The 12714-nt window shown below is 31.7% G+C and overlaps 1 protein-coding gene across 2 annotated transcripts; it reads left to right on the forward strand.

The window, feature by feature from the left end:
* The first annotated feature begins 582 nt into the window (after window positions 1-582).
* LOC108688198 (WD and tetratricopeptide repeats protein 1) lies at window positions 583-12502 on the forward strand. Of its 2 annotated transcripts, none has more exons than XM_018194354.1 (15): window positions 583-747; window positions 1321-1420; window positions 1534-1647; window positions 1739-1869; window positions 1954-2065; window positions 2314-2697; window positions 2978-3098; window positions 3211-3381; window positions 3453-3577; window positions 3874-4001; window positions 4100-4180; window positions 4453-4595; window positions 5732-5879; window positions 5995-6187; window positions 11975-12502. In XM_018194354.1, the coding sequence occupies exons 3-15, from the start codon at window positions 1582-1584 to the stop codon at window positions 12179-12181; spliced, it is 2010 nt and encodes a 669-aa protein (XP_018049843.1). In that variant the 5' UTR covers window positions 583-747; window positions 1321-1420; window positions 1534-1581; the 3' UTR covers window positions 12182-12502. The 2 variants fall into 2 exon arrangements, with proteins under 2 accessions (XP_018049843.1, XP_018049852.1); XM_018194363.1 differs by having other exon boundaries at window positions 583-693.
* Window positions 12503-12714: the final 212 nt, after the last annotated feature.

Raw genomic sequence — 12714 nt, forward strand, 5'->3', positions numbered from 1 at the left:
ATCGCGTGTCGCGCGCGATAAACATCGCGCTGGTATGCCGGAGGCATTATGGTTCCTGCACACAGAATGCGGCAAGCGTTGCCGCGCGGCGAAAGTTGGCGCGATAGCCAATCAACGTCTCTCTTGCTCGGAAGTAATAGATATATAATTTCCACCGTGCGACAAAAGTTGAATTCAATCCAATTTTTACCGCGCGATGGATGTAATATTACATCATTTCTAGAAGTTTTGCATGGTGAAGTCGACTTAAGGACATAGAATTATTGGTTAATGCGATAACTTCCGCCGTGCGGCAAGCGTTGCCGCATTCTGTGTGCATAAGGGTAAAATCACTCAGTGTGGAAAACGACTGCGGTATAGAGAATGCGTCATAGAAGCAACCAATCTGCGTTATTCCGAATAGCGCTAATTGGTTGTTTCAATGACGCACCGTGTGATTTCACCCTAAAAATAAAATCACATGATGCGGAAAAGGGCTGCGTAATTAGGGCTATTATGGAAACTGAATTATAAACCGGCTCTTATTCCTGTTCCTATTATTTGTTTCATTGTGTGCAGGCCCTTATGGTTTCTAGAGTATTTTGTGTGTTCCAATGGAGAATAAGATAACCGCTTTATAGCTGTTTATAGCTTCTTATTCTTTCATTCTGTATGTGCATTTAATCATGCGAGGAATAAATAATTGGATAAAAAGTACGTATCGATCAATGATGCAGAATTTATGCGCAAAGACTTTTAAATAAGCGAGTAAGTCTCTTTGCATTTTTATATTTCCAAGTATAGTTATAATATTAAATATTATTGTTTTGATATATATAATCTTTATTATTCTGAAAATTATTTTGTTTATATATACATATATTTGTATATATTATATACTTTTATTTCACTTATATACTTTTATTTATTGGTACTTTATTGGTTACATCAACCTGTATGTATATTATCGAGATAATAAGGTGAAAAATTATGCTTCTACAAAAAAGAACTTTGATAATATTAATTTAACATTAAATTCTGTTTGTCAATTTAAAACAATAAAAACAGATTATTCCACATAACAAGCACTCAGGATTAATGATTGTGTTAGCTAATGCTTGCAGATATTTCTAAAATAGTTGTGATAAATAAAGTTTAATAGTGAATTTGATTGGATGCATTCAGCATTGATGCGCATTAAAGCTGTAAAAAAATTGATTGACATATAAAAATATGTTCAACGTAAATAGAAAAATGGATTAAACCATGAACTCCTCAATACATTTTATTGTGCTGTTAGCTAAAATCTTCTATAATTTGAAATATTTGTATTTTATACAGATTAAATCATTCTTCAACGGCTATATACACTGGTGTGCATAGTATATCGCGCTACAATAGTAATGCGCTATAAGTCAGATTTTATATTTTGTACATTGAGGTGAAATATGCTTTTTATCTAATATTCATTCTCTTAATAAATCTTTTAAGTTTTTAATTTCTACATTTATAAATTAAGTTTTTTTAATTATATATTTTTGTATATATTTTCAGGAAATATTAATTTATATTGTGCCACAATAAATAATATTTTGTATTAAAATGTTTCCTAATATCCAGAAAAAGGACTATAGAGTCCTGGATTTAATACGTCAAAGAGAAATACAAGTGAGTTAAATAATTCTTGAATATTTTTAAATATTTTTACTAATGTTTTACAATTATGTATAATTATATGTATATGTACAATGTAACATAGGACTCAGTGACACACATGATTTTACAAAAACTACATGTTACTGAAAATTTGATATCACGTCTGGGTTTAGAAAAAGAATTAAATGGTCATTCAGGATGTGTCAATTGTTTAGAATGGAATGAGACTGGACAGTATGTACTTATTATTTATGTTTTTATTTAGATATAATTTAATCAATGATTATGTATGAAATATATACATATTTTTTTGTACAGAGTGCTTGCGTCAGCATCAGATGACAAAGATATTATATTGTGGGATCCTTTTCGTTATGAAAAAAAATTGGTACTTCATTCAGGCCATCGTGGAAATATTTTCTCTGTAAAAGTAAGTTAATGTCATTCTATTTTTTTCTGCAACATTTATTGATTTATAACTTCATAAAATATAATATTTTGTAAATATGGATTAGATGTCAAATAATTCGAGGCTTGTGTACATCATTACAAAAAAATATAGATTTTTCTAGAATTAACAAGCTTCTACATTTTTGTAAGACTATGATTATTCAGAGCATTAAATTATGTTTGAGATTTCGCTTAAGATTTATTTTGATATTTGTATTTTGCTTTTAGTTTATGCCAAAATCAAATGATAGTGTACTGGTGTCAGGTGCAGCCGATTGTAGAATTCGAGTTCATGATCTTACACTCTCCGAACCAATATTTACGTGTAAATGTCACAAACAACGTATTAAGCGTATCGCTACTGTTCCCAGTATACCATTTTTATTTTGGAGCGCTGGAGAAGATGGTCTCTTTTTGCAATATGACATTCGTACACCGCATGTTTGCAAGAGTAATGATCACAGTGTACTTGTAAATCTGGTATATCATACGGGTTGTTATGCAGAGGGCAAATGCATTGCTGTGAACCCGAGGAAACCTGAACTAATAGCCATCGGTGCTAATGACGCTTACATCCGAATGTATGATCGACGAATGATAAAACTCTCGCAGGTGATTCCATTTATTCTTGATCAACTTTAATATTTGACAATAAATAGTCATAAATAGTGATAAAAGACTGACTTAGGACACAGTTTTTGTCCATCTTAATAAATGTTTTAAAGCAATCTCATCATTTTGTTTCAAATTGTCTTATTTAATGGCACATAATAAAAATTAACATGTCATTTCTTGCTTCTCGACATTACGATTTATATTTATAGCTGTGGTGACTCGGAAACTTTAATGCCAATTACTTTTACATTATAACATTCTGGTCATGAAATTATAGGTTCCTCCATCTCCTTCCATACATGATAATTCAAATGGGGGAAATATTAGCACGTATAGAGCAGGTAAAGGTGATCCAGATGACAATATTCCACTGGGTAGTGCACAATACTTTATTGCAGGTTTGTTCCTACAGAGATAGCGTATGCTGTCTACTTTAGTTCTATTCTATTTTCTTTTTCAATATTACACAATCGTTTTAACCGAAAAATTATTCGATCTAATATTAAATAGGTCATCTCCGCTCTCGTGATGGTACCAGGAGCATTACGACCACCTATTTGACATTCAGCGATGATGGAAATGAATTACTTGTGAATATGGGAGGAGAACAAATTTATTTATTTGACATCAACGATTCGAATAGTTCAAAAAAAATTTTCGGTTCATCCTGGAAATCTTCAGGTAAGTAATGCTATTGCTTTTGTTGTATGTGTAATTAGAATTTTAATGAATGATAATTTACTTTTTAATAGGATCAATTGAGCAAGATCAAAGACTTGAATATTATATGAAACAGAACGATGTAGACGAAACAGGAGATTTTGTAGATAAAAATGTAAAGATATTGCCACCACATGTTGAAGAAATAAAGCGCCTTGTAAGTTGTACAGTCATGTCATTCCTTATGTAACTCATTAAACCAAAAAATTAATGTTTAGCATAAACAAGTATTTTTCGTAATAAAATTTTATTTTATTATTTTTATACTAGCCCTCGAATATTGGATTTATCTTTAAACATTTTTTATCTATTTTTGTGAGTTTATATTTTTTTGAGTTATGGATTTTATGTTTGATGATAGTTCGTAGTATATTCCGTTATATTTAAATATAAAAATATTTTAATTTTTGATATTAATAGAATATTTAATATAATGCTTTTTATGGTCAACAGGCAAATGAAGGTTTTGAGCAGCAGAAATATTCATTAGCAATTAATTTATATAATAAAGCAATTTCAAACTGTCCAACTGCAGCAGTATTGTTTGCTAATCGAGCAGCTGCTTATATGAAACGCGCTTGGTAACTATTCTCGCTCATAACAGTATGTATAAGATAAATAATTGTTAAATTATTATATACACGTGTATGTAAGTGTACAATAATTATGATATTCTTAGGGATGGTGATATTTATGCTGCTTTACGAGATTGTAAAACAACATTACTTCTTGATCCAGAACATGTAAAAGCTCATTTTAGGTAAACTTAATATATATTAGTTATAATTGAAGAATTTGAATGTTTCAATCACCATAGATAGTTCAACCATAACTATATGAAATGTATTTTTACAATACTAATTAAATTTATATTTAAAAAACGCACATTTATTTGTATTATTTGAAGTGGCTTAGTACTTCAATATATTCTCAATATACGAGTATATTTCAATTTGAAATTTTATATTTTAAGAGACAAATGTACACTAATGAGATTTATTAATATAATTCATTATTTGTACATGTGTGTAGATTGGCACGTTGCCTATTTGATTTAAATCGACCAATTGAAGCGGACAAGGTGCTCAAGAGTTTTAAACAAAAATTTCCAGAATATGCATCTAATTCAGCATGTAGAGCGTTAAAGATGGACATAAAGGAAGCTATCGATGCCGGTAACACTTTAATTTTATCATTTTTCTATATAAAAATATTTTATAATACGTATGCAGGATGCTTACTTTAATTAATTTCAATCAGTTTAAAAAAAAAATCAATATATTTTATGAGATATTTTTTATTTTATTCTGGCAAATTTGGACACAAAATATAAAATATCTCGTAAATTCTTTTTCTTTTTAATTACCATACCTTAACATTTTTATAGAATAATAAAATGAGCATAGAATAATAAGATGAATCACTTAATGTAAAAAAAAGCATTGGTTACTTTTCAACAAATTTTTTGAAAATTCGCGCATCTTTTTTGAAAACCAGCAATGTGTTTTCTTTACGCCAATTGAGCGTAAAAATAATTCACCAATTGAACCATCTCATTATTCTACACAAAAATAATGTACAGTTATCAAAAAATAATTTACAAAATATTTTAAATTTTATGTCAAAATTTGTCACAATAGAAATTCACATTGACTCTTTTTAACATGTAATTACTAAAACAGATAACAGCTAATTGTTTAAGTTAATATTGCATAAATCATTTTAATTATATTTACAATTTATTGTACGTAACAACATTCTCAGCTTCAATATAGGACTAACAGGGACAAGCTTAACATTTTGTGGTATATTACTGAACTCAGATAAATTTCTCATATCTTTCGAAAATGTTTATTATATCTTAATAATTAAAAAAAAATAGAATATTATCGCATCAGGAGACACTGTAGTGTCTCAATGCTAATTAATAGTTTAATTTAATAACAAAAAATATTTTATCTTATTTATTTGTGCAAGCTTTTTTTATGATTTTTTATTTAAATACAAAGGCACACTAATAAGAACAAACACAGTAATATTTAATGTAATGGAGATAGTTACCTTATTATTTGTTATATGTATTTTTTTCTGCAAAATGTATGCAGGTAATGCATAATAAGAAATCATAAACATAATATTGACTTATCTAAATATTTATATAATCGAAATAAAACGTCGGCTATTTAGTTATTGTTAAATCCACTTAATAATTCTAAAAATATAAACTTAGATAAGTATTTTATCGTTGCTGATACTTATTATATTATTATTATTTTTAAAAGAATTAATTTTAACACATTTTATTTACTAGGAAAAGATATCACCCAAACTAGGCAGACATTCCTTCCACTATCAGAGTATGAACAAGAATGGAGGCATAATACAATCGATTACAAAATGAGATTCTGTGGACATTGTAATACTACAACTGACATAAAAGAAGCCAACTTCTTCGGAAAGTAAATAAATTTGTAAACAGTGATATAATTATAATAATTAATTTCATTTTTTCCAAAATCTATATTATTTGCATAAGATTAAGTTAGTCATTGTAATATTATCTTCTTTTTTAAGTAATGGTCAATATATAGTGGCTGGGTCAGATGATGGTTCCTTTTTTATCTGGGATCGTAATACTACCAATATCGTACGTGTGCTGCGAGGAGACGAAAGAATTGTTAATTGTTTACAACCACATCCATCCATGTGTTTGTTAGCTACTAGTGGCATTGATCCAGTGATCAGATTATGGAGTCCATGGCCAGAGGTAAATCGTATTTTTTATTTGTCTATTATATATTTATTGTGTTCGATTAGATATAAACAGGAAGTAGCCATCTCTTTTTATTTCGTAAATTAACAGACACAGATTTAATAAATATAATATTAAATTAAACGATTCTAATTACATTCATTGCAAGCATAGTAATCATTTAGAAAAATTATCTATGTTAGAGAACAGAGGCATATTTTTTGCACGTAAAATAAATGATACGGTGTTATAAAAATTGTAGCGTTTTTCTAACAGCTAACAGAGTGTAATTATGAATGATATAACAAAATGATTATCCAAATTATGTAAGTTATTTTGGTTAAAAATTTTGTGAGCAACTAATACCTTTTCAATTTCGGCCCTGCAATGTGGCTAACTTCTGAAATGAAGTCCTATGAGGCATACGTACATGATGACTGCCACGTATCATGTACTAGCATAATCAATCACTAATCAATAAAACACGAAACCACAACAGTGAATTGTTTCTGGACTTTTATTCTTGAAAAAAAATGTTTACAAAAGGGAAATATTACATATATTAGGTGTACAACTTTACTTCCGCCGTTTTCCTATAGATAGCTTTAGCGGTAAGTGGTGATCGAAATAAATAGATCATAGACGTCATACAATAAACTTGGGCATCTGTCAACATAACCCCATAGAAACATTAGTCGATTTGTGTCTGCATCATAAAGTTATTCTCGATTGAAAATGTCAGTTTACGAGCCAAATCTCGTCATTTGCGGGAGGTTTTAATTTTTTGCTTCAATATGAAGAAATCTGCGGCTGAGGCTCATTGAATGCTCTCAAATACTTATGGTGAGGCCGCTATTAGTGAAAGAACGTATTGTGAGTGATTTCAACGCTTCAAGAACGGTAATTTTGACGTCGAAGACCGGCATAGTGGTGGAAGAGAGAAGGTTTTCGAAGATGCAGAATTGGAGGCAGTACTTGAGCAAGACTCGTGGCAAAATCAAGAAGAATTGGCACGATCATTGATGGGGCTCAACAAGCCATTTCAAAACACCTCAAAGCCATGGGAATGATTCAGAAGCAAGGAAATTGGGTACCGTACGAATTGAAGCCGAGAGATGTTGAACGGCGTTTGTTTGCTTGTGAACAGCTACTTGAAAGGCAAAGACGGAAGGGATTTCTGCATCGCATTGTGACTGGGGACGAAAAATGGGTTCATTATGATAATCCCAAGCGCAGAAAATCATGGGGAGTCCCCGGCCATGCTTCCACGTCGACGGCCAAACCGAATATTCACGGCTCCCAGGGCATGCTCTGTATTTGGTGGGACCAGCTCGGCGTAGTGGATTATGAACTATTAAAACTGACTGAAACAATCACAGGCGATCGGTATCGAATGCAATTGATGCGTTTGAGCCAAGCATTGAAAGACAAACGGCCGCAATACAACGAGAGACACGATAAAGGGATTTTGCAGCATGACAATGCTCGACTCCATGTTGCGAAAGTGGTCAAGACATACTTGGAAACATTGAAATGGGAAGTCCTACCCCACCCGCCGTATTCTCCAGACGTTGCTCCCTCTGACTATCACTTGTTTCGATCAATGGCACACGGCCTGGCTGACCAGCATTTTCGGTCTTATGAAGAAATAAAAAATTGGATCGATTCGTGGATAGCCTCAAAAGATGACCAGTTTTTTCGACGCGGGATTCGTACGCTACCCGAAAGATGGGAGAAAGTAGTGGCCAGCGATGGACAATACTTTGAATCATAAATGTATAATCAGTTTTTTACAATAAGCCTCGAATTTCGGAAAAAAAAACGGCGGAAGCAAAATTGTACACCTAATACTATAGTATTTTCCTAGAATTTCGTATGTTTCTTTTCAAGAATAAGAGGATTTGATTGATTACGCGATACTCAACAAATATACCTTATAGGATTCTAGCCTGATTCTCGTATTAACATGTTATTTGATCAATGATTACCATGCTTGCAATGGAGTTTAATTGGAATCATTAATAAGATTGGAATCATAAATTTAAGGGGTAACATCTCAAGTGAAAACATAGGATAATTTTGTGAATTTTTTATAATCAAATAATAAAATGAGCGAAAATTCGAATTGAAGGCCTTTAATGTACATATATCTAAAGACACAAAATTTTTGTTTAATTTTGTTGTGCCTACATGGCGGCGCTGAAACTCTTCAAGTGAGACTGCATTTTTCTCATAGAGACACCCTCTAGGATTTGCAGCAGAAGTACACTAAGAATAAAAAATAAAATTTTTTTATAATCTATTTAAATTTGATAGAGAAGTATACACCTGTATATGTTAAAATATTAGGTTTGTTCGTGTTGCATACTCCAATATGCTTCAACATGTTCCTATCATAGTTTCTACTTACTCTAATGAAATGCATTTGAGTGAATAGAAGCTACGGTTGGAGGAAGTAGGAGCATATTGGAGCATGTGATGCGAACAAACCTATTGATTATATTTTTGTAGAAATAATAAAACATGTGGCTACAAAGTTTTATTTTTACCCATAAAATTTAATAAAAAAGTATTTATAACAAAAAAAGTTTTTAACCGATCGTAAAAATCATGTGTGTACTTTTCTAGAAAATTTAGTTTAGCAATTGCTGTAAAAATTTCAAGTGGATCGAATAACGTTTGTTAAAGTTATGCTGCAGCCAATTAGAAAAACATGATTTCCAGAAAAACGTGTTTAAAGTTTTGAGTAATATTATTTCATATTTAATTATAGAAATTTTTAATTTACCTTTAGTCTGCACCATACAATTAAGCTTCCGCATTGATATTTGCTTCTTTTTCTTTTTTCCTGAAGTATATAGAAGAACGAGCGTTCTTAGTGTTCTGTAAGCGAGCGCTCGGCAAATTTGACGTGGCGCGCGTCAGCATTGACGCAGAAATTATAGCAATTATGACCTATAGTCAGTTGTGAAACTTGCATAATTTTCATTATACTTGACAATCCATCATTGAAAATGCAAATTGCGATATTTGCAGCATCTTGATGAAAATGTAAAGCTTGTCGAAGCGTCAAAGAAGTGTGAACAAGGAATTTTAACGCTTCTTAAACACATTGACTTTCTATTGACTCTTAATAGTTTTGAATATTCACGAATTCTTCCCAAACACTCCATAAAGTATGCCCAAAACACATGTGTCACATTTCCTACACGTTTTACATTTTTTTTTTCATTAACGCTTTCTCATACGCTTAATTTCTCATACGCTTCTCAATACTCAACAAAGAATACATGGAGCGTACTAATACACTTCCTAAACAATTCATTCATTAGTACTTCCTCTACGTTTCCTAAACGTTCGGCAAAAAAAGTACGGAACATTCAAATACGTTTTGTGTACGCTTCCAGGATATAGAGATAAAAAAATTTATTTTAAAACGGAGCGTCATTGAGCTATATAGCGAACGTAAATGAAGCATATGTTGAGTAGTACGCGGCACCACTACCAGAGAGACTTAGCGAGAACTAACTTCTCGAATTTAAAAAAACTTGAAGACGTTTTCGGAGCGAGCGACCACACAGTTAAATTAACGAAAATTCTCGCTTCCTCCACATCCTATCGCCAGACTTGGTAATTCTAATATGTCGATAGTTTCTTCCCCTCTAGTTTCTTAATATATTTAATATATATCGAATTAACATCGATATTATGTACCTACAACACGCAGAAGCGTCCTTGAAACTGTTGCGCGCTTCTCTGATGCGCTAAAATAGCGCGCCGTGTTTTAAAAAAAATCGCTATAAAACCATTAAAAAATTTTTTTTTACGTACAGGACCAATTACATCTTATTTTTAAGACTCTAAAGCACCATTCAGACAAAAAAAGTTTTTTCGATTTTTTTCGAAAATTTTCACTTGGATGTTATCTCTCAATTTAATATATTTATTAGGGCTGTGTTCCAAAATTCACAGTACTGAAAATGTATAATATACGTACCATAACAGTAACTATTATTAACTATTACTGTTATAAATTTTCATAGAATTTTGCAACATAACCTAGGTCTATTTCATTTAGTATACATCTATATGAGATGAAAAAAGGGTGATCACTTACAGAGACACCTTGTGTGTATTAGATGTACAACTTTGCTTCCGCCGTTTTTTTCCGAAATTCGAGGCTTTATTGTAAAAAACTGGTTATACATTTATGATCAAAATATTGTCCATCGCTGGCCACTACTTTCTCTCATCTTTCGGGTAGCGTACGAATCCCGTGTCGAAAAAACTGGTCATCTTTTGAGGCTATCCACGAATCGATCCAATTTTTTACTTCTTCATAAGACTGGAAGTGCTGGTCAGCCAGGCCGTGTGCCATTGATCGAAACAAGTGATAGTCAGAGGGAGCAATGTCTGGAGAATACGGCGGGTGGGGTAGGACTTCCCATTTCATTTCCAAGTATGTCTTGACCACTTTCGCAACATGGGGTCGAGCATTGTCATGCTGCAAAATCACTTTATCGTGTCTCTCGTTGTATTGCGGCCGTTTGTCTTTCAATGCTCGGCTCAAACGCATCAATTACGTTCGATACCGATCGCCTGTGATTGTTTCAGTCGGTTTTAACAGTTCCTAATACACTACGCCGAGCTGGTCCCACCAAATACAGAGCTGGACGTCAAAAACACCGTTCTTGAAGCGTTGAAACCATTCACGACACGTTCTTTCACTAATAGCGGCCTCACCATAAGTATTTGAGAGCATTCGATGAGCCTCAGCCGCAGATTTCTTCATATTGAAGCAAAAAATTAAAACCTCCCGCAAATGACGAGAATTTGGTTCATAAACTGACATTTTCAATCAAGAATAACTTGCAGACACAAATCGACTAATGTTTCTATGGGGTTATGTTGACAGATGCCCAAGTTTATTGTATGACGTCTATGATCTATTTATTTCGACCACCACTTACCGCTAAAGCCATCTATAGGAAAACGGCGGAAGCAAAGTTGTATACCTAATAATTTAAAACAATTGTAAAAAGCCAATATGAAGCAAGTATGATAAATAGCTGCATAAAAAACGTTAATGATTTGATCTGCTAAAACGCCGAGACACGGGTATTTTTTTTTACATCTACTTTCAGAATCTCTTCGATTTTTTCATGAGAAGAAATGTGTGTTGTATTGTAATATCAGTCATTTCTATTTTATATGAGAAAATTGTCGAACATCAATTTTAAATGTTACAAAAAAAATAGTGACATAATACTCATTGCTATGTGGCAGATTGTTTTACTCTAAATTCGTGATATTTAACAAGACAATCCTAAACCGGCTTCAATTTGCACAAAAGATTTGAGAGCATTCGATGAGCCTCAGCCGCAGATTTCTTCATATTGAAGCAAAAAATTAAAACCTCCCGCAAATGACGAGAATTTGGTTCGTAAACTGACATTTTCAATCGAGAATAATTTTATTCTCGTTTAGAAAAATTTTAATATTCCGTCATTGTTATTGTTGTATATATTTATATACTGTTGTTAAAATTTTAAAGAAAAATTCCACTTCAATTGATGGTATTTTAAATAAACCTGTATAAATTCTCATATTTATTTTACACATATACACCGATGTGTATTTTATACACAATAGGAGGACATAACGCACATACTTTTATAGATATTAATAATTTATAGATATTAATAAATTTCAAATTCATAGAATTAAATAGAAACTTATTTAACACAAAGGACAACATGTAAAAAATTGCACATTCCATTCAATTTAAATTTGATGTTACAGGATGGTAGTGTGAATGAAAGAGAAATTCAGAATCTAGATGATGCTGCATCAGCCAACCAAATACGCATGAACAGTGATCCATTTGAATTAATGCTCATGAATATGGGATACAGATTTCCCGTCCCTCAGCACGAATTTAGTGATGAAGACAGTGAAGATCATCATGATCAGCCGATAACACAAGCTTTAAATTGTAGACCAAGTTAAATTTTGCAAAAAACACAGAAAAATATACTAACAGTGGCTAGATAATTGAGAATTTACATCACATACGTATTATATCTGTCACAAAATTATTTCAATTTCAATTATTTATTTTCTTCTTTCACCAATGTATCTCGAAGCACTTTTGTTGTATAATAATTTATTCAGTCCAAATATCTTTGTCAATCAAATCAAAGACGAAATAGAAGCTTATTTACTAGGCGATGTGGATATGTTGATAACAAATAGCAAAAAACTTAATAAGAATTATATTCCGAGTCTTATAAGATGTAATTAATAATATATCATATTATATTTCTTTGTACAAAATGACTTACTTTTATTCCCTATGATAAAAAAACTGCACTGACATATAATTTATCTTGAGTTTATATGCATTAATAAAACTTAAAAATATTTTAATGATTTAAAACAGTGCTCGGCATTAGATGCACATTTCGAGCCGATTCCGGCGAGCGACTTCCACTATCGCTCGAAACTCAGCGGCTGGCTATATTATATATAAATATATTATA

Source organism: Atta colombica, unplaced genomic scaffold (assembly GCF_001594045.1).
Source record: "Atta colombica isolate Treedump-2 unplaced genomic scaffold, Acol1.0 scaffold104, whole genome shotgun sequence".
Lineage (NCBI taxonomy): Eukaryota > Metazoa > Arthropoda > Insecta > Hymenoptera > Formicidae > Atta > Atta colombica.